The following is a 27,729-nucleotide window of genomic DNA, read 5'->3' as shown; positions in this document are numbered from 1 at the left end:
ATAATATAGTTTATTTGCACAATAGTTTAAATTACAACTTTACTTGGAATTCTTTTTCGTTTCAGTGAAGTACTGAAAACCGATCTGTGACTCAAAGATATGTAGCCTATTTTAATTTTGGCTCCTTACAATTGTTGAGTTGTGCAGGCTTGCTCTGCAGTCATGTTCATATCCAAACTCCAGCTTTGTCTGTAAGAGACCACATAAACCAAGGAAGTGAGGGTTTAGCTGGGTACTGGGCTGGTGAGGTGCCCCACAGTAGGCAGGGTTACTTCTGAAAGGCTTATGTAGTAGCTCTGGAATGCTCCAAACATTTCATTGTGCAGGTAAAGATAACTTCATTTGTGAATTGACAGCTGACCACTCAAGAACTACAGTTGCAGTAAGCCACATGTCCTTCTTGCACTCCTCTTCCATGCTAGGTTTGCTTTCTGTTTCTGCATCCAGGTAATGGTTACAAAATATATTCTGAGTGGTCTCTGTACATTATGTGCCCCTTTGGCATATTTGCCCTTCCCAAATAATGCACATAGATACCTCATACAAAAAGAATTTGATGAAGATTGTCACTGTTACTTTTTGAGCCTGCATTGCATTTTTATTATAGAAATCTTACTTAGCTTATTATCCTTTGGATAAATAAATATAGCTCACTATAAAGATTCCTTGGGAGGAATATTGCTGAACATCTGTTTGCAGGACATTCATGCAGTGATAATGGAAGTGGTAACCGAAATATGGAAAAGAACTTGGATAGAACTCTTGATGTTCAGTAATTGTTACATGATATATTTATTTTATCAGTAGTCATTCCGAATTTTATCTGATAAAATTTGGTGGTGGTTGGAATACTTGAGTATTAATTGAAGCAGATAATATAATGATTCCAGATGAGGTTGTCCTCAACAAATATTAAGATACTGAGATATATCTATACATCACATTTTTATCCAGGTGAGTGTTCTTACTGACCAAGTTGATGCTCAAGGAGAAAAGATCAGAGATTTGGAACTCTGCCTAGAAGAACACAGGGAAAAACTGAATGCCACAGAAGAAATGCTACAGCAGGTACTGCCAGTTAGAGAAAGAAAAACTAAACGACATGTGTGTGTATGTTTATTGTGAATCTACTTCTCTTTTCTTCTGAGATTTGTAATGTCAACCTACATTGTGGGGGTTAGAGTTGCAGGACCCCTGTACAAGTGGTAAAAATGCAAATAAAAACTTTTTTAATTGGATGGAGTACTTCTCTAGGTTCTCTAGTGTGATGTTCTTTAAAAGCTGACCATAGGATTGGACTAGAGGACCTAGAGGTGTTCTCTCTAGGAATCTCTAAGTCTTCCAACTTCACTGCATAACCTGGAGGGTCTAAACATTCCTAAAGAGAACGTTTTAACTGAATATGAAAATAATCAAATCAGCAAATAACCAAATCTACAAAAGTCAAACCCACAAATATCAAGGATTAACTGTATTGTCTTTTATGTTAAAGTGTATACTTAGATTGAAGTTTTAGCATCTTCTGAATAGAAAAGTATCTGAAGCAATTGGTTTGTCTATTTCAAAGTATTTAAATTGTGCAAAGCAATGGTATATATTTTGAGGGCTGCAGTGTAGAGCCATGATCAATTCTTGTTGTGACTGCGCCTTCGGGGATTATGGTTGATGGTGATGGAATTCGAAGAGGAAGAAAAAACCCTCGTGATGAGGGTTCACTGGAGGAGTTGCGCAGGAAGCGACTTAGAGAGCTATATGGGGGATCTTCTGAGGAAGATTCAGATGGGGAGATGGATGCTGAGGAACAGGTGGTGGCTGGGGAAGCGGGCACTGAATGGGCACAGCCACCGGAGATGTCTGGGGATTTGGGGCTTATGGATACTTCTGAACCTGGGGTTTCTGCAGGAGCTGATCCCAATTGGGATGCTTGGAGAAGGGAGGATGGTTCTTTAAGTGTTCATGGGGCTAAGTGTGGGCAGGATGATTGGGACTCCGACGAATTGCTAGGTACTCCAGATCCACGAGCTCTAGCTGTGTGGAGTTCAGACTCTGAGTAGATTTGGGACACCTGGTGTTTGGGTGTGAGTGTTTGGTCACCCAGGAGGAAGGGGAATAAAATGGGAATGTTTGGCCACTGCACTTTGCGTGTGGCAAGGTGTTGCTGAGGCGCCATTGGGATCTCTGTGTTTCCATGAAGACTGGACTTGGACTATGATTTGAATCTGCTGATATCACCTAGCTTGGCTCTCGCTGTGTCTTATCGTGGACCTGTTTTGGATGACTGCACCCTCTTCGGACTTTGGATTGAATTTGACCTGGCTTCTGTCTACGCCCTCTGACTGATGGCTACTCCCGGCTTCTGACTATTGGTTTGTCTTTCGGAATTTCTGCTGCCTCCTGACCTGACCTTGGATTCTTCTGACGACAGCTATTCATCATCCCTTTGAGGCTGTCGGCTTATCTGCACCGTGGAAACAGCTTTACTGCTTTTCTAGTTTGTTTATTTTCCAGCAATTAACTCTATTTGTTTTCCAAAGCTGAATTGAAGCGTTATTTAGTTTTTTATTGAATGCCAGCATGGGAAATTAGCGTGGCTCGTTTTTGAGTTATTATTATCCAATCTACTCTCGAAACACTGAAAAGTGAAGTGTTTCAAGGATATTCCCTGTGTTTATGTTATTTTTTGGCTTATCTTCGGAATAAACTTTGTTTTGTATGTTAACTGGCGTCTGACTCTTGACAATTCTGTTCTGTAAATGGAGGCCGAAATGGTAGTAGGAACAAGTTTTTTCAGCTGGTCACCTTTATAAGTGCAGGACATAACAAGGCATGCTTTCTGCAATTCCCATTTTGTTAAAGTGTGGGAGCCCTATGCCATTTTTCATATATCAATACATTGCATAAATAATCATCTCTATAGGATAAGGTTTTCCAATTTGTGCTTGTGAGCCTACGTCTGCTATGAACCTATAGTATTTTCTTTTTTCAAATCTGCCATTCATTTTTCATTTTTATCAGGAGCTGTTAAGCAGAACATCTCTTGAAACTCAAAAGCTCGACCTTATGGCTGAGGTTTCCAACTTGAAGCTCAAGCTGACTGCTGTGGAAAAGGACAGGTTAGACTATGAAGATAGATTCCGGGACACAGAGGTGAGCAAAAACAGGACTGAAATGTTTTTTAATTCACAGATTTTACTTGTTCCGCTCTGGGATGCAGGGAATTTCTCAACTCCCAGTATCTCAAGGCAGTGTGATCACAGCAAATTGTAGTCTAATCAATCAATCAATCAGTCAATCAATCAACCAAGTTCTGTCATCACTTATGTATTACTAAATAAGATGTATTTTTCAAAACCCAATTTTTCCAGGATAAATTGTGCCGTCACATGAGAGAGATGTGATTCTGTTTAAAATGAACCATTTGATTTGACTGAGTAGTCTTTAAACTTAATTTATAGAATTTGAAATCAATATTTGTTAGTGTCAGTTGAAAACCAAAAATATATCTTTACCAAACATCAGAACCATTTATATCATTAGCTAAATTGACTTTATTTTATCCTGCTAAAATGTGACCATTTTCAAAGTGCTTGTTAGTACAATGAGAAGGGGTTTTGATTGCTCTTCTCTTTGATTAATTTTCAACTGTTATTTTATCTTTTTTTTCATAGGGTTTGATGCGGGAAATTAATGAATTACGCTTAAAAGTGGGAGAAATGGATAATGAGAGAATTCAGTATGAGAAAAAACTTAAGTCTACTAAAGTAAGTAATGATTAAGAAAAAGGAGAAGAGTGTCTCCTTGTGATCTGGTATACTTTGCTTCACCAAAGGGTTTTGCTTTTCATATAGGGAAAACTGTTCCAGATGCCTTCTTGTGTTAGAAGTTGTTGTTCAATGTGATCTTCACATAAATTTAGACTAGATTGGAATGAAGATATATATGTCAATTTCTTTAATCTGTAATTTTCAATCTAAATTCAGCCATCACAAAATTCACATGCAATTTGCTCTAATGCTTTTATTTTAATATATACATTTTAAACACAGTGTTGTCTTAATAAACACTTTCTGAACACAGTTTTAAATTAGTGGGTGGCAGTACAAAATCCATAGTGGTGCAAAGATCAGAATATAGTGTGTTTTAATTTGTGTACTGATTCTGAAAGTGTGAGTTGAAAAAGTCCACACTAAAATGCAAGCCAAGTAGATTTTTTCTCCAATTCTAGTTATACATTTGTTTCATAGATGTGGCAACCTGCAAACATTTGTCATAAAGCTGCGCAGGCTAAGTCAGAAGAAGGCACTGGATGCATGAACTGGTGTGTCCAAAGTAAAACTGGTAGTACCATCCTTATTGACCATCTCATCAGATGGGCTGATTTACCCATCCTATGCCACTTTTCCTCCCCTTTCACTACGGAGCCTTTCTCATGATGCACACCAACTTCTGGCCAAGGTCCGTGGTGAAAGAGGAGAGGAAGTGGTCCATGCCGCCGCCACAGAAATAAGGGAGGCTTCCCATGTTGCCTTAGGAGCAATAAGAGGAAGCCAGGTGGCAACACTTCCCCCCATGGGATGGGGGGGGCAGGATAAGTTGCACAATGTGGGGTATGGAGTGACAGGTTCTCCAAGCCCCCTGCCGGGATCCCCATGGATTCACCACGATGCATGACGAATCCTCAGCCTAATGTGATAGTGGCAATTGCAATTAAACTGATTGTGGTATATTTTTTTGGATGTATCAAAATGGAGTGGGATGCTGATTCATCTTCTATTTGTGATCTATCTCACAGAGCAACCATTCATAAGGTTAAATGATTTGTCTTTTAAGATGTGTTATAAGGAGTCAGATTGTCTTTAGTTTACAAACAGAGAAAATTAAACAAAATAGCTTACCTTTAAAGGAGTGGTCCTCGTGTTCCCTGGTTGATTCTTCTTTCTGGTTTTGTATGTCTGTTTAGAAATGTACCATATATGATATATTTGGACCATTTTAGAGGAGAATATGATTGATTACTTCTACGCACCAGGGCCTCTAGTTGCTAATGGCAATCCAACTGGACAGTTAACATAAGAACCAGGTCTTACTTGGAAGTGGTTTTTATGAATGGGCTTGTGTGGATGCTAATGTCTTTCACTGGAGGCCAAACCTCATCTTAAGCAAAGTTATTTTTAGCCTTGCCTTTTTTCTACCTTTACTTCTCTTTCACTCCTCTGTCTCTGTTACCAGTCTTTAATGGCCAAACTTTCTAGCATGAAAATCAAAGTGGGCCAGATGCAGTATGAAAAACAGCGGATGGAACAAAAATGCCAAATGTTAAAGGTGTGGTAGATTTGTGGGACCTAGTTGTGAATCATTTTGTTTTCCATAACTTGGATGATTCTGTCTGCCATCTTGTCTGTCTGTCTGCCTTTCTGTCAATGCAGTGCATGCATGGAGCTCTTTACTATTTCTAAAAAAGAAGACCCCAATTAAATTGCTGGTTCCAACTATTGAATCAGTGGGATTTACATAGGTGTTGATCTACTCATGAGCAGCTTATTCAGTGGAATTTGCAATTGGATTTAAGCTAAATGTTAGGCATTTGACTGCACTCCTGTTTTTTGAACGGACTTTAATTTGTGGATTTAAGCAAGCAATGCCTAAAGTGAATTTCTAGCACATTCACTTCAATTATAATATTTTAGGTAACGGTTGATTGATCTTAGTAATTTCCACATTAAAGATTTAGGCTGTTTGAACAGTTCTTTTCTAGGGAAGCTTTTGAACCAGTTTTTATTCCCTCATGAATCTACAGTTCCCAAGATGCTTAGGGAAAGTCAGACCTCAGTTAAAATTGCTGTAAAACTAATATTGAATGGATTGAGCTGGGGAAAACAGAAGATGTTGAGGTTCATTGGTTTAAATCCCAAGTTTAGTTTGCACAGAGGATGTTACAAAATGAAATTTTGCAGTAAGCCATCAATTTCAGCATGTAAAGTAGATAGTTCTCAGTGCATCAACATGGAAATAATTTGGTGCATAGTACTTAGATGGCGCTTTGGGTGGTATTATGATAGGTACATTATTTTATTACACACCAGGATAGAAATTTTGTTACCAAATGCAGCTTATGTATGGGTTAGTCTTGCATAACGTAAATTTTGCCACTAAAACATGCATGTGAACCATGCTATTTTCGTCTTTTATTTGCAAACGGTGGTTGCTTTGTGGTACTACATGTTGGTTTGGATATGACTTGTTGATAAATATATAACCTGAGCAATTCATAAGATTTGCATTTACTGTAATGCAATATCTGCAGAACCATATGAGGAGAAATGCAGGATTTTAGATATGTTAAATGCATTTATACATGTGTATAATTTCACTGTACTGTGAAATTATAGTTTGTTTTCTGAGCATGCTTGTAGTCGTTCGTTGTTTCTGCATTAAGTATGCAATCTTATGCATATGTTACTGGGAGTAAGTCGTATTGAAAACAGCAGGTTTTACTTCCGTGTGTGTGTGTGCATGCATGCGTATATATTTGTGTGTGTGTGTGTGTGTATGTGTATATATATATATAAAATTTGTCCTGTAAGTATTATCTTTTTAATATTTCTGGAAGTCTCTTATGAATGTTTAGAAGGAAACTTAAAATCATTTTAATATCATTTTCACATTTAAATAAGAGGTGGGGTTGCTTGGCTGAGAGACTACTCCCAGTTTGTTGTAAAGATTGACACGGTTTGACAGGATGTTAATCACAGACTTTCAAGTTAAATATCTCCTGTAATTTTAAAGGCAAATGTCAGTTTAGGATCTTTGAAACGTATGCCAGATTCTAAAGAAATGTATTCATATTCTGATTTGCACAGGAAGAACTAGCATCTCTAAAAGACAAATTAGAACAAAAAGAAGCAGAAATAAAATGCTTGCAAGAAAAACTGGTTCACCCAGTGAAGGGAGAAGTGCTTGACATAAACGACAGAGGTAAGGTAAAACTAGGATTCATCTGTTGAACTCCCCAAATTCATGGCTCATTATAATTTTAGTCTAGTACAAAATGCCTTCATTAAATGTACAGTCATAGATTCATGTGTGCATGACTATATCCAGGTGATCCATTCCAGGAAAACCTTTCCAACCAAGATGCGTGTCAGATATACCTGTATGTCTCCTTTTTTTGGACAGGGGCCTTTTGTGACCCATTTTGCTTTAAAGATGTTTCCCCCTTTGTCAACACACACGGATCAAGGAACTATTGATCTAGGATAACATGGTAGAGCACAGCTAGCCCACTCATAGCTTTCTTCTGTATTAAAACAAAGAGATATATATCTCCAAGGTTCAAACAGAACAAATAGTTATGCCTTGAGATCAGGTTCTGATTAAAATGGCATAATATAAAAATAATTGCATAAATAATGTCATCAATGATGTGTTATTTTGAAGTATGTTGTGTAACCAAGCAGAATCCAGTCAATGTTAGAATAATTTTGCTTTATATACTCCAGACTGAACATATGGTGAACTCTCTTTATTCCTATAGTGTTGAACCTCAGAGAACTCATTTTTGACAGTAATCCCATGTCATACAAATATATTCACATATAACTTCATGCAGTCCAAAACACAAAACATGAATCAGAGACATAAACAGGTATTTTAATTATGGATTTCCCTAGACAATCTGAAAAACATGATCTTTACCATGCAGAGATCAGTACCTTCTAGACCTATTCAATGATTACTTTCCAGAGAGGAATCTTATTTCTGTGGTATCAGTATCAAAATAGGGATGAGTAATGTAATGTAAAAAAGTGATAGATATGAAGACTTTCCTGCAGAAACATACAAAAACATAGATTGGTTTTAGGAATATGATACACTTTCAGTTATGATGCAAGTGATGCATTGTGAAACTTTTTTTCTGACTCAAGAATAAGCAAGTTGTTGAAATTGCATATGGATTTATTTTTATTCATGTTGAGTTTACTTTAATGCTTATAAATTCCATCTAACTTTGAATCAAATGAATTTTCCTGCACAGATGAAAATTGTAAAAAGAAGCTGAAAGATAAAAGTAAGGTTTTTGGTGTCTTTCCACATGCATTTACATTTGGCATCTTTTCCCACTAGAACACTCTCTGCATGTATCATTTTAAAACTATTTTAACAAAAATGCTGTTTCATCCTTCCTCCTCAGTTTCAGCAGCAACCATACTAAGAATTAGTGAGGTGTGGTCTTGTGGGCAAAGTATTACATTGTTCATTTCTTTTAATCTGAATTAGATTACAGATAATTTGATTTATTGGGCTAATTACCTTTTTGGCATATAATAAACATACCTTTGTTTTAGTCAAGTAATTACTATCAGCACTATATGTGCTTATATATATCATGATTTATTTTTTATAATTAATTTCTTCATCTCCTGTTTTTTTAATCCCATAAATGGAAAAATACTTAGAAAATATCCATGTGTGAACTAGGATTCTGTTAGGCCCAGAAGCATTTTGTGGGTTGGCACAGATGTAACATCAAGCCACACTTGAGATTTTTTTAATTGTAAGCTGCCTCAAGCATCTTTTATGTCATTTAGAAAAGGAGGGAAGACCTTTCTATTTGAATCAGCTTTTAATTTAACCTTAACCTAAGCCTAGCACTTTATTATCATATGGGGATTTTAGACAGATTTAATTTAATTTAAATTGTCTATAACAGGGATCCTCAAACCTTTTAAGCAGAGAGCCAGTCCACAATCCTTCAGACTGTAGAAGGGCCGAATTATCATTTGGAAAAAAATACAAACAAATTCCTATGCACACTGCACATGTCTTATTTGTAGTGCAAAAAACCCAACAACAACAATGAAAGAACAATACAATAGTTAAAAATAAAAACAATTTTAATCAACATAAACCTATCAGGATTTCAATGGGAAGTGTGGGCCTGCTTCTGGCCAATGAAATAGTCATGTTAATTAGGATTGTTGTTGTTGTATGTCTTCAAGTCATTGCAGACTTTGGGCGAGCCTAAGTCTAAAATAGAGGGCGGGGGCCAGGTAAATGACCTTGGAGGGCCGCATCCGGCCCATGGACCTTAATTTAGGGAACCCTGCTGTATAAGATGGATGATGCTATGGAGCATGTATGTAACTCTTTGTGTTGTTTTGATCAATGGTTTTATTTTGCCGGTGATTTGTTGTTAAATTGGCAATGAGGAAATAAATTAAAGCTCATGAGATGGCAGAAGGAAGAACAGAGGACACAGCAGACACATCAGACCATGGTTTGGTATCACATCTGCATGAAATTGTTGTATTCTGACCCTGGAATAAAGCCGCATATATATTTCTTCAACTAGCAGATAATGTATGTTGGAGAGAGGTGCCAAATGCATTCTGAATGAATTGCAGCTGACATCTAGGAAATCCTTCGTTTTATTGTTTTGGCTGCAGTGTTCTTTAGTAGGAAATGAAAACTGCTTAGTTTTAATTATGGTTTTGCTATATTCCTAACACTTCATAATTCTGGTGGCATGGATTTTCCCTGTAAATGAGGAGAAAGGATGAAGCACAGTTTGTACATATGGCAAGTCTTAAGCTCTTTTTCATGTTTGTGTTGCAGTTGCACATTTTAGCATGACTTTTCATCACAAATGTATCCACAACATTCCATCACCAACCTCTCATTTTTACACCATTCTTGGTTATCACTAAGCATCACTATGCCATTTCTTTTATCATTCATTACAACCATTTACCAAATTCTATTTGTAGCTGAATTTGTTTGAGTCTGCTGAATAACAAAGAACTTCTGTATAGGATACTGTTGTGACATTGGGTTTAATTTCTGTGTTCCATGTTATAGCATACAGTAATTAGAAAAAGAAAGAAAAGTCAAAGCATTGCATTGAATTTTACAGAGCTCTGGCAGAATAGTTGTGGTAGGGTTGCATTAAGAAATTGTTTTAGTTTCTGTTCTCAGTCATCTTTAACTTCTGTGATATAAGGCATACTGCATTAATGTTTTAAAATAAATTAATAGTGGGTAAAAGATTGAGATGATTATCATAAAGTCATTGGCTCAGATTTCTTGTCAATGAATAAGTTGCTAAGAGGTCTAGGCAAACTTTTGTCTTATTCACTCTCACTTATTGCATGGGGATGAGAATATTGACCTCCTTTAGCATGATTTTGTTGTGATGTTTGTGAAATGTTTTTAATGTATGATAATTATCACTTAATATGTATGAGGCATTGTCAACATAAGTCATGTTTAATGTTCCAGAGAAAAGCTTGAAAACATCATTTTTGTTGGACTATAACTCCTATCAGTTTCAGCTAGGCTGGCCAAAAATATAGAATGTTAATGCATTTCTAGTAGTTGTCAAACTCTGCACTTCTTTTCTTTATATACAAATAAGTGGTTTTACTTATTCCTGTGCCACATGTTACACTTTACAATTTGCCAATTAATATTGCTGCTTTTTAGATGTTTATTTTCACTTAAGCTAATTTATGCAAATTTTTAAAATGTCCTAGATATTGAAGTACAGAAAATGAAGAAAGCAGTAGAATCTCTAATGGCAGCAAATGAAGAAAAGGTACTAAGCATGTTATTTATATTACCTTTAAATAATTGTACAGTTGGCTCTCCATATCCACAGATGCTGCATCCATAGACTCAACTTTTGGGGGTTGGAAGTATTGTTTTAAAAAATTCCAAAAAGCAGGCCTTCAAGTTCAAGTTCACTTTATTACGGTCAATGACCAGCTCAAAAAGCAGGCCTTGATTTTGCCATTTTATGTAAGTATGTAAAACATTCATGGATTATGGTATCCACGGAGGGTTCAGAACCAAACCGTAGTGAATACCAAGGGCCCACTTTAGGTCCACACTGCTTTAAAGGGAAAGGTGTGTCTTTTGATAGAAGCAGTCAAAAGGCACAAATGATATTTCATTTTCTTGTTTAAATGGAGTGGTCCAAAATCTGCAGTCAGAAATGAAAAAGTCAGTACATTTTAGTACAAAAATTGTACTGAACTGAAAAACTAAAAAGTAAAAGCCTAATCTAATAGAACAACAAGTATGGTAAGGACTCAGTTTTTGACATCCAAGATAGCTTAAATTTCAGTTTCATGTTAGGTTTAAAAATACATTGCTTTATTGCTATCAGATATTATTTATATGATCTCGGTTTTCATTGCCCACAGGAAGGAAGTATTAAATGTTGAGTAAATAAAATACATCTTTTTTAGGATCGGAAGATAGAAGAACTTCGACAGTCTCTTAATCGGTATAAGAAAGTGCAAGATATGGTGATACTGGCTCAGGTCAAAAAAGGTACAGCACTAAGTTAACATGGTTGACTTTGCTAGCCATCCAACCCTGCTTTACCTTTAAATTTGTACAAGTGAGAGACTGGAGATTTTTGATAGGGAAAAGTATGTATTGATAATCAGGGAGTATTCTCCTCCATATTTGCACCTTATGAAACGGACCATGCTTTGGGTTGTTAAGTTTGATTCATAATTTGCCATTGACATTTTTCATTTGAGAACCCTGAATACATGTTACAGTGAAGCCAAGCAGTTGGAGAGTCTGTTTCTTTCATTCAGAAGGTTAAATATATGCTCATTTCACTCTTCCATTTAGACACAGAGAATTTGAAAGTCTGCTTGACTCCAGCTGTTTTGCGTTAGTTTGGCTGTAGTGTTCCATAGATCTGGCATATTTCTTTCTGAATGTCATTTGCATTTAAAGCAACTAGAATGTTGAGTGATAAGTCAATAACATTTAAATCCCATTCATTTCATGAATCTGCTCCAGGATTGAGGTCTACATGTGAAGGAAAGATCTTTCTGTCTGTTTTAGGCTAAAATATTTTCAATGTGTGTAATCAGGAAAATTGTGGGTTAAATTAAGGAATCCATTACTCTGAGTTTTAAGGCCTGAGCAAGGCATTTGATTATCAGGGGCCATGGTGGTCTCTCTTGGCAATAAAACACATCATAAAAAAGTGCAGCAAACTTTGTTTTTCTCGATTATGTCTAGACTGCAATTCTGTACCTACTTTCCTAAGAATATGATCCATCAAATATTGGTATGTGCTGAGTAGATTTCTCAAATTATTTGCAAAAGCATGATCCTTAGACTACAAATAATCATTTAAAAATTATAGGAAATAAATAAACCTACTTGCTTCTATAAATACCAAGTCTGCAATATGCATAAAGACGGCTGTTAGTCAACAGTATTAATTTTATGTGCTGACAGGCAAGGATGATGAATGTGAGGAGTTGGCAAATTCAGGATCCATTTCAGTAGCCTTGTCAGATGATGCACAGAATCTAAGTGAACCAGAGAAGAGTTCGTCTCCTACACCAGGCTCGCCAAACCATGAAGAGTTTGGAGCAAAAACTCCCGAAGAGGTAGTATTTCTTTGTTCCCTCCTTCCTCTCCATATGAATTTTATAAACTTAATTTCTTTCACACCAGAAGTGACTTGCAGTTTCTCAAATCACTCCTGACATGAAAAAAAACAAACTTGTAGTTCGACTGTTTAGAAGAAATACTTTCTCCCTTGTAATAGGTATAAATTTCTATTGAACGTAGTATTATTTTCATTAATGGTGTTTGAGAGTTGAAAAAGTTCAATGAAATGTTGTAGATTAGGAATATATATATATAAATATAAATTATTTGTAGACTCCATGAATGCCCACATACGGAGTTACTGTGCCTGTGTAGGTTCCAACAGAAAGCTTCTCAAGCTGAATTTTTCAAATTTTGGCAGTAAGCCCACCCACTCCTCCCAGGGCATTAAAGAGAGCACTGGCCGCAGATTCCCCAGTTCATTTTTTTCCTGCCGCGCAGCTCTCTTCGGAAATTTGTTCAGAATGTTAACAACACATTTCAACGTTGCACCCAGTGTGCTTCCAAAATTCCAGACTCCGATGGCCACATGAAATGTCTCCTCTGCCTAGGAAAAGGCTACATTGTCGGGTGTTGCCGCCATTGCCAAGGCAAGAAAGAATAGGGCGGCGCGCCTCAAGGCATTCATGTACCAGCAATCCCTGGTGCTTTCAACCTCGGCGGCTCCTCCAGCTCCAGCTCCACCAATGGTCTGTTCTTCAGCTTCGGTTACTTCCAAGGGCTCAAAATCTTTATGAACGTCGAAGGCAACTTGCACTGTGACTATGATGTCTATGTCTGCCCGACCTTGACCGTTTGGACCACCGTCGACCTCAAGCTCCCTTGTCTCAGTGAAGTTGACTCGGTCGAATACGGCAACCCCACCATCCACATCAACGATGTGGATAGCATTTAAGTAAGCTCACGAGGAGTCTCACTAAGCACAGATTGTGCTGCCCCCCTGCCGATCCCACTTACGCCGGGCAAGTCACCAAGCAGACTCTCCAAAGAGAAGTCGCAGCCTCCAGCCAAGAAACAAGCAGCCTAGCAGTCCTCCTTCTTGTCTTCATCAAGGAGAGACCACTTAGTCCCAATGACCATCACCCTCCCTTCAGTCAGCCCAGCCTGCCAGGTCATCCCCAAAATCGCCGATCCACCAGTTATCAGAGGGAGAGTTCCAGGACCCGTCACCTCGCTCGACGCACAGTAAACTCCTTGGCCCACCACCAAATTCAAATGGCCAAGCATACAGGAGATACTGCCGGTAAGATGATTGCCCATGCTATAGCATTCCGTTGTCATGCCTGGCTCCATTCCTCTGGCTTCTCTACCTTGTCGAGGCAAATAATTGAAGAGCTTCTTGCCACAGCAGGCCTCCACCTTCTCTCATGGAAGGTGGCCTTTTTGATCACCATCACCTCTGCTCGTCGACCCTCAGAACTGACAGCGCTCCGCGTCTATGGGTCCTGCCTGCTCTTTCATCTGTCATTATCTTGTGTTTCTTTCTATAAATAAAAAGTTTGTGTTTGCACCTATTCTGGTGTTGGTTTGGCATATGTCCTGCCATCCTGGACTTTAGCTTGCTAGTCTCCTTATGTGTGCATTCACAGAGTCCACAAAGAAAAAGGTCAGGTTGCTTACACATGAATTGACAATCTTTCCAGGGATCACTAGGTCTTCCAGTGGAATTTTAGGGTCATCACCCAGCAGAAGTTAACCACACACCCATCTATACTCAAGTCTAATGCGCCATTGAATCTCATGCGGACCTCAATTTTCAAAATTCTAAAATTTTAGGAAGGTAGTTTAGTTAAAAAAAAAGGTGAGCATTAGAATTGAGTAAATATGGTAGTTGCACTGGAGGATCTAAACATTCCTAGAGTTATCATATTAATAAAATCAATGAATAATTAAATCCACAAAAAGTCAAATCCACAAATGTGTTGACAGTATCTCTGTCAGTGAGCAATAACAAGGTCTGCTGTTGGACACATGGACTAGTTTAGATGAAGACTACAATCTCTAACTAGTTGATAAAATATATTTATTAAAAAGCTGTGTAACTGTCCTTTTAATTATGGAACAGATCTTTTAAATCGTTTAAATTATAAATCATATGAGTAATGAAATACTTCAGACTGTCAAGCCTGGGTGCATTCTGCTTCTGTGTCCAGGCAATCAATGTGTTTCTTGATGTCTTTTTCCCATGTAGGATTCACTACAAATCCACACTAGTGTCTTGCAAGTTTCCATTCCTTCTTTTTCACCATCATTCAAACATTCAGACGAACCTGCTGATAAAGTAAATGCCCAGTCGGAAATGGAAGTTAGAGATCAAGTCAGGTATGGCTCCTTTTAAAGAGAAGATGCAACAGTACTGAAAAGGGAGGATGACAGAGAAATAAGCCCCAACTTTAAATTATTGAGTACATTCCCTGTGTTGGAAGCCTGATGTATTTTGAGTTTAGGATCAAATGTAAGCAAAGGAAGAATTTAACGTAATTGCATTGGTTCTTCAGGCCGGTTTTCTCCCCTTGGCTTGCACAGACTGGTAAAAACATAGATATGATGTAATTGGAAGTCAACTTCTCATTTCCAATGGACTATGGTAAATTGGAACAACTATATTTATGATCAGGTCTAATCTGAAAGCATAGCATATGTAATCTGGAGAAAGATAAAGGAGGATAAAACAGAAGATATTAAAAAATAAATGGAAGACCTATATGGAATGGATAAAAAGTGGTGAAGCCAATGTAAATATTGTACAGATTTTTTTTTTAAAAAAATTGCAAATGTTTAAGGATAAAGATTTAGGGAAAATACATGGTCTGGGGGAAAGGTGATGGGGTTGGAGAAAAGAAGAATGTATAAAAGAAGAAAGTGCAGATAAAAGAACATATATCAAAATGAGATGTTTATAGGTATATGCAGCAGTGGAAATTAAGTGTAAATAAAATGATGTAAAGCTGAAACAATGATAAAAATAATAGAGCATCAGTGGCTACTACAAACAGTAACCAAGTGAATTATTCCATAGCCAGAAGCAGGAACAGTATTTGAGGACAACTATTTCTTTCATGCCTTGCTTTGGGGTTTCTATAAGCAACTAGATGGCTTTGACTAGCAACAAGTGCTGGAGGATGAAGCGAAGCATTTCTTAAGCCTTTTGAGCCACTATATCAAGAGTGGAGCCTTAGGAGTTGTGATGGAGACAACTGTTTAGAGGGGTGATACCAAATTTTACCCCTGTCAGCTATGATGCATACCCTTCTGCTACAGAAGAGGCATCACAGCACACCCATTTCCCATTTAGAGCACCCTCAAAGCCTTCTGGGGTGTATTAAGAAAATTGGAGTGGTATAAAAAGTTATGTTGTTGGATCTATGTTTGCATAAAATTGCACAAAATATGTGCTAATTTTTATAAAAAGAACAGGAATTGGTGGGACTTAGAAAATGCCAGTGAATGTTGGGGATACTAAATGCAGAGTTTAGTGGCTCCACTTTCCTCACCATTGCATTTTAAGTCACGGCTTTTGAAAAAAACATGTGTTTTACCATGTATGCACCCACCCCTGGTGTATCTTAATGATACATAAAGGTTTTCTCAAGATGTTTTTCAAGATGTTCTTTGATTCCCTTAACAAGGACTTAGATTAAATCCATTGGCTGTTGTGTTTAGACATCCCATCTTGGTCCATTTGTGGACAATACGTTTTCTACTCCTAAAGAAAATCAACACTTGAGACACTTCCATTAAGAATGCATTTTATTTATCATATTATATATTGCTGCTGTTTACAGTGAGAAGAATACACCAGTGTCCTCTATAGAAGCACAGCTAGGTGATACCAAATTGTAAGTATAATACACTAAAGCTAAAGCTAAGACATGTTTTTAAGGGTGAAAAATTTTGATACAGTGTTTTTTTTCATGCTTTTAACTTTCTTTGCTCTTCATTGTATTTATCTAGCTTAGTTTTTCCTTTCTGTTCCAGTACGAAGTGTCTGCAAGCAAGTTATATAGCACCAGGGATTTACAGAATATTGTAATATTTTCCGACTTTGTTTTTGGTTACCTTTTATATTAAGTCCAGGGGAAAATTGAATGGCTTAAGAGAGATCTAATATGACAAATTTTTAATCCATACTGACTGCTCAAATCAATGACATCATAAAATGCATTTGTGAATTGAGCTGGATGTTTTTATAACATAATTTCTAACACAGTACAGGTTGAGCACCTTTTATCCAGAATTTGAAAATTCAAAGTATTAAAAAAACCAAAATTGTTCACAAATGTGGCTGAGGTAGTGACATTTGTACTTACTGATGGTTCAATGTACATCAGTTCTGTTTCTGTCTAAGTGTTTAAGGCATATATTAAACATGAATGAATTTTCATGTTTAGATTTTGATTCCACCTCAAACATCTCATTATGTATGTACGTGCTAAAACAGCTGTTCCAAATCTGAGATCCAAAACACTTCTGGTCCCAAACATTTTGGATAAGGGATATTCAATCTGTAGTTTACCTTTTGTTGTTTAGCATAATAATTTTCTTACAATCTTAATGGAGTCAAAATGACAAAATTGCCTTGCAAGATGGCTTCTTTGACCAGCTACTACCTATTTGTGGTTACTAAGTGCAGTTCAGTGATGTCTGTATTCTGGAGAAAGATGAATTAGCTGAATTCTTCATGCCTCGCCTTGAAAGAAGAGCTTGATGGTGATTGAGTGGTTCCTAATGTCTGCCTCACAGGCATTGGAGGAAATGAGACAGAAAGTCAGTTTTGTTTCAACCTGCCAAGTGAAGGGGAGTGTGACCATGTTGCCCAGATTCGTAGATTCACACAGTGATTGAGTGTCAGCAATTGGAAGGTAGAATGGCAGGTAGATTGACATTATAAGAAGAAAATCATAGAATCATAGAGTTGGAAGAGACTTCGTGGGCCATCCAGTCCAACCCCCTGCCAAGAAGCAGGAAAACCGCATTCAATGCACCCTCCACAGATGGCCATCCAGCCTCTGTTTAAAAGCCTCCAAAGAAGGAGCTTCTACCACACTCCAGGGCAGAGAGTTCCATTGGTGAACAGCTCTCTCACACAGTTAGGAAGTTCTTCCTGATGTTCAGGTGGAAACTCCTTTTCTGTAGTTTGAAACTGTTGTTCCACGTCCTAGTCTCCAGGGCAGCAGAAAACAAGCTTTCTCCCTCCTCCCTATGACTTCCCCTCACATATTTATACATGGCCATCATGTATCCTCCCAGCCTTCTGCAGGCTAAACATACCCAGCTCTTTAAGCTGCTGCTCATAGAGCTTGTTTTCCAGACCCGTGATCATTTGAGTTGCCCTCCTTTGGACACATTCCACCTTGTTTTGTTTTCTGTATGTATTGTAAACGTGTGTGTTAGGGAAGGTGTACCTGAAGCAAGAGAACAAAGCTGGCTTCTTGCTTCCTCAACTTCTGTGGGAACTCAACTGGCACTTGAGTTCAGCCGCTGGTTTAAATTCCCTTAGCCTGAAGCAATGGAGCAAAGATGGCTTCTTGCTCCCTCAACTAATGTGGGAACCCAACTTAATTAATTAGCGCTTTTCCACAGTTTATTCCATCATTATACTGCTGATACTTTTTCATATCCTTGTTGTAAGTAAAGATAAGATTTGATTACAAAATTATTCCAAATTAACATAATTATAAAATGTATAGGGATGGAACCAGATCCTGTCTCGCAGCTAAACAGGGTCGGACGTGGTTTGGAAGAGAAATCTCCCCAAGAAATGCAAGGGGCTGTAGGCTACATTCAGGGGAATGCACTAGCCAACCATTTTGGAATAAATCTTACCCATCTATGATAGGGTTGCCATACATTGGAGTCAGCTTACAAGGACATAACAGCAATACAACAAACATTACATAGCTGTAAGCCATTTTGAATCCGGTTTTGGGAGAAAGATAGTTTGTACATTTAAATAAATAAAACATACACACACAAAACCCCTACACATATAGAGATATATTTATTTCCTAATTTTTGTTTCTCTGTGAAAGCTGAAAAGTTGCAGTCCACCAGTTGGATGGTTGTTTCTGGATTGTCAGGAAGTCCTTCAGAAGAAAATGTTAAAGAGAAAGGGCCCATGTGAAATCACAGGATTAGAGTAAATAATTGAAGATTAAAATGAATATTCTGAAACAGAAATCAGTGTTGCAAGTTTGCAGAATGAAAGTTTTAGCTCTTTTGTCAAAATGAAGCCATTGTGGAGCAGAATGAACTCCTCTAAGAAAGGCTGGTCAACTTGCTCATCCACATTGGGGTTGAACTGTCATTCCCATCATTGGGTTGTTGTGTGTTTTCCGGGCCGTATGGCCATGTTCCAGAAGTATTCTCTCCTGACGTTTCGCCCACATCTATGGCAGACATCTTCACAACATCTGAGGATGCCTGCCATAGATGTGGGCAAAACATCAGGAGAGAATACTTGTGGAACATGGCCATACAGCGCGGAAAAATGTCATGATAAAATATTAAGGGTTTTTGTATTTTTAATCACGAGCATTATATTTTTGATTATTTTATCGTGTCAGAAGTGATTTGAGAACATATTGCAAGTTGCTTCTGGTGTGAGAGAATTGTCCGTCCACAGAGATGTTGCCCAGGGTACGCTCAGATGTGTTAGCTCTGGGTGGCTTCTCTCATGTCCCCACAAGCTAGAACTGACAGACGGAAGCTCACTCTATTGAGTGAATTCGAACCGGCAACCTTCAGGTCAGCAACCCAACTTTAGGTCAGCAGTTCAGCCAGCACAAGGGTGCTCTATATTTTTGATGATAATACCTAAGTGGTTATTTTATGTAATCATTGAAGCAACAGCTTACTTCCTGAATTCGTTTTCTTTGAGTTTAGTAAGCAATCAATTTTAAAAGTAAATCTTAAATGCAACTTGTAGGCGCATGTTTATTGATTGCATGGCTAAACCACCAAAGAGCTATCTCTGTTGCATATTATTCCTTTTAGGACTAGGGAAGGGCATGACATGTGCTATTTTGGGCGTTTTTACAAGCATGCAGTTTGAAAGTGTGAAGAAGGCAGGAATTTCACAGATAATGACCCCTTCCAAGTCTATCTGTATTGTCGCCTTGAATGTATTCTTTTTTTAACCCTGCATTGTATTATCACTTTTATTATTTTGATGACAAGCCTGTGGCATAAGTCAGTATAAGGGTGAGATATTATTTGCATAAAATTTTAGAATCTTGACTTATTGTTTATGCGGGTATAAACTGCCCAATCATTATACTTGGAGTCATTTGGATGTGGAAAATGCACCGTTAACGAAGAATCTCCCAGGTGGCAAAGCTTAACATTGGAACTTATCCTGATCTCTCTCTTATTCTTTTGGGAAAGCCAGGACCTGCAAACCAACCATAAATACTGGCTTCAAATTATGGCTTATTTAAAAGCTAGTCAGTCTAGGAATCCAGGCTAGGATATGCCTTGCACTTTTCCCACAGTAAATTCCTGGTTAGTTTAGTCTGTGCCTCAGCCTTGCAGTGAAGCATGTATTTAGTTGTGATTTTTTATTCATGTTTGTGGTCTAAAAGGGAGCTTGATTATGGGTATCTATTACATTGCAGCAAAGCTCAGTTTTGAACCAGTGTGTTTTATACTTAATTCTGTCTCATCACAGTATCTAGTATTCTAATTCAGTTTCATTGAAATAGATGGTATCTCTTTTGTATGCATTGCTATTGTTTTTTTGTGGGGTGGATTAACATTTCAGAATATTCCTTTAACTCAGAAATATGCTCCTTTCATTTCTTTAAATGAAAAGTGTATGAAACACTTTGTATTTAAAGAAATGAAGGGAGCAAATAAAGGGAGCATCTGGTCTAATTCAAAGAATATTTCTGAGACATAAAGTTTAGTAATGTTTTTTCAAACTGATTCCTCATAGAACTTCAGCCCTGCAAAAATCCAGTAGCTTGGGGAACCTGAAGAAAGAATCAACTGATGTGAGTAGTCCGATTTGTTACATTGGTAGTTTCATTTACAGTGATGATCCGGACTTACACACACACACACATGCACACACAAACATACTTGCATCCCTTCAGTACTCATATTTGTCTGTTTTGAAAAGGCCAATTGGTTGATCAATAAAAATCATTTTGTTTCAATTCGGATATGCATGTTCATTTATTATTTAATTTATATACTGCTCTTCTCCCACTTATTGCCAGTGGAGAATAGAGTGGTACATGTGAGAGATCCATACAGTCAGTCCTCCACATTTACAGGCTTCACTTTTGCGGATTTGTTTATTCATGATTTAATTGCTATACTATCTCTAGGTACTAAAGTGTGACTCTAAGGTGAACTTCCACTACAAGGTTGTGCTGGAGGATGTAATGATTCCTAAAGAGAACATTTCTTTAGGTATCTGAAGGTCCTCCAGCATTATTCTATTATCAATTTTGGGCAGAGGTTTACCATAGAGTTGCATTTGAGAACCTAGAGATTCCTAGAGAAATGGTATTTTGAGTTTAAAAAGTGGGGTTTTATATTTGTAATTTTCCCACTTTTGTGGAGGTTCTACGGATGTGGAGGGTTAACTGTACCTCTTCAGGATTTATGTGTATTCATTTTTTTGCTCATTCATTACATTTTTATACATGTCTAATATTTTTGCTTATTATCTTCTGAACTTTTCTATCCTCTGCAATCATCTAAATATTTTACACATATTGCTGCTAAACAGACCAAGGCTTTCGGAGAATAGCACAGTGCAATAATTGATTTGGAATATGTGCAATGACTACGGAATGGCCTTAGACTATGATTTCTGGATGGTGTGATTTTAATATTGAATGTAATGTTTTTAAATGTTTAATATGTATTTTAATATTTTATGTTTTATGTTTTTATGTGTTTAAGGCATTGAATAATTGCTATATCTAAGCCACCTTGAGTCCCCTTTGGGGTAGAGAAAAGGATATACATAGGGTAAATAAATCAACAATAAAATATATTTAGTGCTTTGAATTTTCCCCAAACAGGGCAAAGCGCCTGGACAGAAGCAAGAGGAGGTAACTTGAGATAGATCAATCTTTCTCTTGTGATCTCTATAATGATCATATTTAATCCTCATTTGAAATGCGAAGAGTATGCATTTTAGACAAGCAGTTCCCTATATATCTGCTGTTTTCCTATAATGTATACACACATTGCAGACATCTTGTTTGGGTGCATTTTTATGCTCATTCCTTGTATTCCATTGCAAAAGTCAGAGAAATGCCAAACCAAAATATAATCTGGCTCTGCTTTTATGTAAGTACCTGGAAATGCAGATTACATTAGTCCATAATAAAATGCAAACAGCCCAGATTTCTCCTTCCTCCTTTGAAGGACTGTATTGCTATGTCATTTTCGAATAATGTTGTAGGTTGAACATCTGAGTTTCAATAAGGTCAGTGAAAGTGCCCATAAATCCTAGCTTATTTTCCAATTGACCAAGATCAAAATAGCATTACCCATTTCAAAGATAACTAGGAATAATAGCTTAACGGAGCACCTGTATACTGAACCCAGCATAAAGTGTAATGGGACAAGAGTGCTCAGCCATATCTCATAAACCATTCATCAGAAACAGCATGATTATATTTAGATAGTTGTCAGAGCTTTCATAAACACAACCACAGATTCTAACAATAGCGAGGTGCTGTAGTGTCCTTGTATTAATCTAAAATGCATACTTCCATGGCAGCATGGTTAAAACAAATGCTAAAATTCCAAGACATTTAATGCATTTTCTTCCTTCAAGACTTTAGTGATACTTTTGGAATGTACATTTGACTCTTTCTGTATGTTCATACTTTACGAGAAACCTTTTAAAAACAATTTAACAGGTTTTTAAGAAAGCGTTACATGGTATGGAGTGTCATTTCCTTCTAAAATGATTTTTTCTCAAAGCTTTTCAAAATAATTTTAACTTGATATGTTACAACTCAATTCATTTTCCAGTACAGCCTGTGGACACTTCTATTGGATGTTCTCACTTGACTCTCACTAAAGTGGTGTACAATGAGATCACAATATAGCAGAGTGATGTTTGAAACTTCTCTTTTCCCAACCACTCAGAGCAAAACGCCCACAGATTGTAGCAAATACGGAACCCTCCCTCCCAAATCCCCTGGAGAAGAAGATGCCTTTGGAACCCGTAAAGCCCGGTCATCATTTGGGCGAGGCTTTTTCAAGATCAAAAGTAACAAGCGGACTGCAAGTGCACCCAACTTGGGTATGTTCAGTAAAGGCTAAGGTCAGATCTTTTCACGGTAGATATTTCACATCATAAGCAAGTGGGGAAGAAGGAAGGTTTTCATTAAAAATACCAAACAAGTTGAAGTAGACACAGGCTAAAAAGAAATCTATTGTATTTTAAATTCTGATATTTTTATAAAGATATGGACTAGTAAATTGATATGCATCTTTTATTGTTATTCTTGTGATTTTCTGTGTTAATTTCAAATGCAACCATTGGTGCATGTTATGAATAGTGTGTCTCATGCATGAGCTGGCCATGCAACATTTCCATTATAATAAGAAGGTGGAATTCATCTGAGGATATGCTTTTGGATCTCAGACCAAATGAAATTACTTACATTCAGGGTAGTTGGAGGTGCACAATCCTGAGTCTCAATCTGACCCTCTCTGTAGTTCATACTAAACTCAGGATCTAAATGGTGCAGGAAAATTGAAGGTCTTTGCAACCAGTGTAGAGGAGTTTCGTATTTATGTTGTTCTTTTTTCTCAATACTAGGATTAATTCACTCCTTTTGAGGGCACTGGGCGCTCTTTTTTCTCTTGTAAGAACATTGGATTTAAGGTGGAAGAGAAACCTCTTGCTGATTGGCTCAATTATTATCTACCCTCTAATGTTTTGTGGGAATTTTATCTGTATGACAAGCAAACACTTTGTTTCTATCTTCTTTTAATACAGAGATGCAGAAAGAAAAGTCACAGTTTTCTTTCACGTAATGTCTTTACAAATATTCACAGTGTTCTCATCCACAAATCCAGTAGACATTTGCAAACATGACCATATACGATTGTATGGTACTTGTAAAGATAAAGCAAAACGATAATATATGAGAGACATGGTGAATAAATGGCCTTTCAGATATTGTGGTCCTGACTATGTTCAGAGCAGTTTCTGATGTCTGTGGTCAAGCAACATTTGAAGGGCCACTCATTTCTAACTTTAATCCATAAAGAAATGTAGATGGCAAGAAATAGATGTAGTGGCAGTGGTGGTGGGGAAATACAAAGAACAGCCAAATAGAGAATGTTTGGATTTGAAAATGGGGTATTTCGGAGGTGGCCCAGTGGATTTGAGACTTATGGTTTCAAATGCTTTTTCTCTTGGTCATTTGGGGTAGAAATCTTCTATTTTAAAAAGAAAAAAACTTTAAATTTAATGTGCTGTCAAATTTAAATTTAATGCTACATATTTGTGTAACACCCTGATTCATAGATGTAGTGTGCTATATAATTCCTGAACAAATGAGAAGATGGATGTGTAGAAAAAGACTGCTTCTTTTTTTCTGTGAAAGCTAACAATAGTTCAGTGAAATTGGAAAAACTCATTGCTGCTATGACTATACTAGGTGATATTGAGCATGCTTCCATTATCTTGTCCCTGTTCAGTTAATTGGGGCTTTTGTCATTATTTCTAAGGTAATCAAAATGATCCAAGCACACAAAGAAGCAATAATGAATGTTGAAGCAAAGTACAGTGGATCCTTGCTATCCCCTGGATTTTGGGTTCAGGATTCTCTATGGATACTAAAATCTGTCGAAGTTCAAATCACTTTATATACAGTGGTGTAGTGAAATGCGGTTCCTTTTATAATTTAGCAAAAACAAAGTTTACCTTTTGAGAAAAAAATAGGGAACGCTCTAGAGCCATAGTTGGTTCTGTGGCTGCAGAATCTGTTAAAACTAAGAGCCGTCTGTAATAGTTATACACCATTCTTTCTGATCTTAAAAAATATGTCATATATTTAGTGTGAACTGTTGAATGGTCTTTCATTCTAATATACTGTAGTCCATTTATATGTTAGCTATCTGTGTTTTGCATGGTTTTTTAAAATTTAAAAAGCTTTCCCTTTCTTACTATTGTTAAGTTTACATATGTCTTCTCTTGTTGTCTTGGATATGTTTTTTCCTCTGTGTGCTGCGTGTGGTAATGTGCGTTGTATGGATGCCTGAAGATCGCAGTCGAAGTGCAAGTGCTCCCACCTTAGGTATAGTAGATCTGCATGTGTATTTGCTCCAACTAATGCTGGATCATGGCCATGCAGGGCACTACCGCAAAGACTTCTGCACTTGAATACTCATCCTTCTCATAACTTATGAGTGCTACTAAAAAGCCTGCTGCACTGTTTAGTCCTTATGTAACCCATACTAATAAGAGTTCATCAAATTCCAGGTTCAAACAGTAAAGGTCGAGAAATGTAGTGTCTGCATCTATAGTCTTGACATCAACAAGGATTAAATGCATTTTCATGTAGGGTTACTCTACACATAAAGTGGCAAAAAGCAATTATTTCAGACAACAGTCTTAGCACAAAAAGTAGACTTGTGCATTTGTATCAAATCACTATCTGTTTTGGTTGTTTCATTCATTTCGCTCTGTTTTTGTTTTTGTTTGCTGCTTCCGAAAACAGGGGGCCTATCCAAATAGGATTTTCATCTCGTATCCAAAATAATGAAAATATTCGGACCATTGCTATCAATGGTAGGACTTCCTGGGCTTGCCCTCCCCTCAGTTAGAGGGGTGAAAATCGCCACACACATATCAACCCCTTTTAGCCCACCAACCATAACCCAGACAAAGGCAGCTGCCTGTTCTGTGGTAGAAGAGAGGGTAAAAGGATGCACAAAGGGTTTGGATTAGAGAGAAACAAGGAAATGCAAAGGTACTACAGGGAGAAAGGAAATGTAGTTTTCCCAAGGGCCAAGCTCAGTGTGCCACCCACAATGTAACTTGGGAAGACTGACCAAGCGTGACCAGACTTCCTTTAAGGGGGACACGGGAGGGACCCCTTTCGCCCACCAACCCGACCCTAACACAAAGGCTGTTGCCTGTTCTGTGATAGAAGAAAGAGGAAGGGTTTGAATTGGAAACAAGGAAATGCAAAGGTACTAGAGGGAGAAAAAATGTAGTTTTCCGAATGGCCAGTTATAGAGAGAGACTGAAAGTTTGATTAGAGAGAAATAGTGGGTTTTTTAAATAAGGTACAACAGGACCCCAAAATGTCTTTGCTTTTAAATATATATTTGTTGTATAACAAATAATATTTATTCTATTTGTTTTCTATAACAGCCCAAAGGAGAAGGAGGATCCAAGCCAGGGACAATACAGAGAGATAGGGAGAAATAAAAGAGTATATTTTCCAAGGGCCAGTTATAGAGAGAGACAGGTTTGTTTTCTCAACTGAGAAGGGTAGCCCAAAAATTTATTTCCTTTGAAATTTTTTTTTTAAAAAAAACATCATAGGGGGAGGAAAAGGGGGGGTCAAACAAAGAAATAAGAAGGAAGATTTAAAAAATTTAAAATATAAAAGTACAGCAAAGCTAGCTAGCTACAAGAGAGAAATCCTCTTTTTCCCCCCACCTTCATAGCCCCATGCACACTCCCCAGCCAAACCCACCCCCACCCCATCAAAAATTCTAGCCACTTCGCTTCAAAGAAAAAAATAATAAAAATAAGCCAAGAAGCCGGGCAAAAAATAAAATACAAATCTTTCCTCAGTAAGGCAGATTTTTCCCCACCAGCAAGGCAAGGCAAAAGGCAAGGCAAGCAAGGGGAGAGAGAGCATGCCAGCCCACCAGCAGCAGCAAAGGAAGTGCCCGCAATGGGTGCTTTAGGGGCGGTTGCCCCCTTAAATACCCTGGCCACGTTACTGTTTCCTTGGCCTCTGATTGGCCAAAAATCACCTCCTCCTCCTCTGACGCATGCAGAAGAACTCCCCTGGAAAGCCATGTGGCGCAAAACGAAAGAAAGTCACAGTGACCGTGCAACTTTCTCTTTTGTTTTGCCTTTTGTTTCATCCAGAAATTGGTCTTTTGTGCCTTCCGATGGACGGTACGAAATGAATTCCTGAATGAAACTGATGAAACAAATACTGCGCCCACTTCTTACTAAATAGGTTGTCTGGAGTTATGGCGACCCCATGGATATCATAGGGTTTTTAAAAATATTTTCTTACATAATGAATACTTGGAGGTGGCTTGCTATTGTCTTCTTCTGAATTTGCTAAAAGTGTAACAAATGAACAAACTGAAAAAGACTTGCTACAGATTTCTTACATTTAGTATCAGATTAAGAATTCCAGGGGTTAAAGCAAGAAGGGAAATTCCGATTCCCGTAAGTCTTTTGGATTACAACTTCCACATTCCTTTACCATTGATCATGCTGGCTTGGAATCTTGAGGGGGATCCAAATCATCATGAGGGTCAAAGATGCCCTGCCACTGCCTGAGAAAGACTGCCAAATCAGTAAAATAAGTATGTGCGTTGTATGTGTCCTCCCTTCTCATAACCCAAGCACCCTAGATTTAGTTCTACATTTTCACTGGATTTTTCCACACAATCCACAAGTATTCCATAAGATTTCTTCATGTACTTTGGCTGGCTTGGAGAAAGATTATAGTGTACTTCCTTTTTTGACCACTGCTATTTGCTTCTTTTAATAGCTTCATAGGATAGCTCTTTCATCGCTTATTGGCACATTTTTCTAGCTTTCTTCAGAGAGTGCATTCACACATTTACTTTTAATTTTGCCTCAATGCTGTATTTGAACATAAAAAGATGAACAAGAAGTAGAAGCAGATATGTTTGCGAAGAAGTTTTTTACACACATGTGCTTGTCAGAGGTCAGAGTTAAGCTGCCGCTGTTTGCAGCTTTGCTATTGTTGGCACAGCTCCTCTAAAGCATTACTAATATATCCTTAGCTCATTTGGGGTGGGTAAGAGGGGAAAATGTGTATTTTAATTCATTTGAATATGTTACCTTGTTTGTTACATCCAATATAATGCTGTAGGTCTGATAAATTTATAATTCATCACTTGGAAGAAATGAAAATGTTCAGATATTATTTCTTTTGAGTTGTGAATGATTTTACTTGACTGAGGGTAGAGAACCATTCTTATTAATAGGCAAGATCCAATAGTGTACTTTATTGTGGAGCATGAGTGGAATTAATACATGCTGAGCATCCCTTATCCAAAATCTAAAATAGTCCACATAGGTGACTGAGA

General features: G+C 37.5%; 1 protein-coding gene across 16 annotated transcripts in view; it reads left to right on the top strand.

Moving 5' to 3' along the window:
- ppfibp1 (PPFIA binding protein 1) overlaps positions 1–27,729 on the top strand; it is a 164,496-nt gene that overhangs the window by 107,907 nt on the left and 28,860 nt on the right. For 3 of the 16 annotated variants that reach the window (XM_062981750.1, XM_016993970.2, XM_062981753.1), the window contains 15 exons: positions 955–1,068; positions 3,016–3,147; positions 3,669–3,761; positions 5,230–5,322; positions 6,861–6,975; positions 8,036–8,068; positions 10,533–10,594; positions 11,250–11,334; positions 12,268–12,422; positions 14,618–14,748; positions 16,212–16,265; positions 20,363–20,420; positions 21,465–21,494; positions 22,546–22,702; positions 24,678–24,710. In XM_062981750.1, coding sequence (XP_062837820.1) covers positions 955–1,068; positions 3,016–3,147; positions 3,669–3,761; positions 5,230–5,322; positions 6,861–6,975; positions 8,036–8,068; positions 10,533–10,594; positions 11,250–11,334; positions 12,268–12,422; positions 14,618–14,748; positions 16,212–16,265; positions 20,363–20,420; positions 21,465–21,494; positions 22,546–22,702; positions 24,678–24,710 — 1,345 coding nt within the window. The remainder of the gene's footprint in view (positions 1–954; positions 1,069–3,015; positions 3,148–3,668; positions 3,762–5,229; positions 5,323–6,860; positions 6,976–8,035; positions 8,069–10,532; positions 10,595–11,249; positions 11,335–12,267; positions 12,423–14,617; positions 14,749–16,211; positions 16,266–20,362; positions 20,421–21,464; positions 21,495–22,545; positions 22,703–24,677; positions 24,711–27,729) is intronic. The other 13 variants (XM_062981755.1, XM_062981756.1, XM_062981759.1 and 10 more) reach the window with 10 other exon arrangements.

The sequence above is a fragment of the Anolis carolinensis genome, chromosome 5 (genome assembly GCF_035594765.1).
Source record: "Anolis carolinensis isolate JA03-04 chromosome 5, rAnoCar3.1.pri, whole genome shotgun sequence".
Lineage (NCBI taxonomy): Eukaryota > Metazoa > Chordata > Lepidosauria > Squamata > Dactyloidae > Anolis > Anolis carolinensis.
Note: the sequence above shows the minus strand (reverse complement) of the source record. Positions and strands in the feature narration are given on the sequence as shown.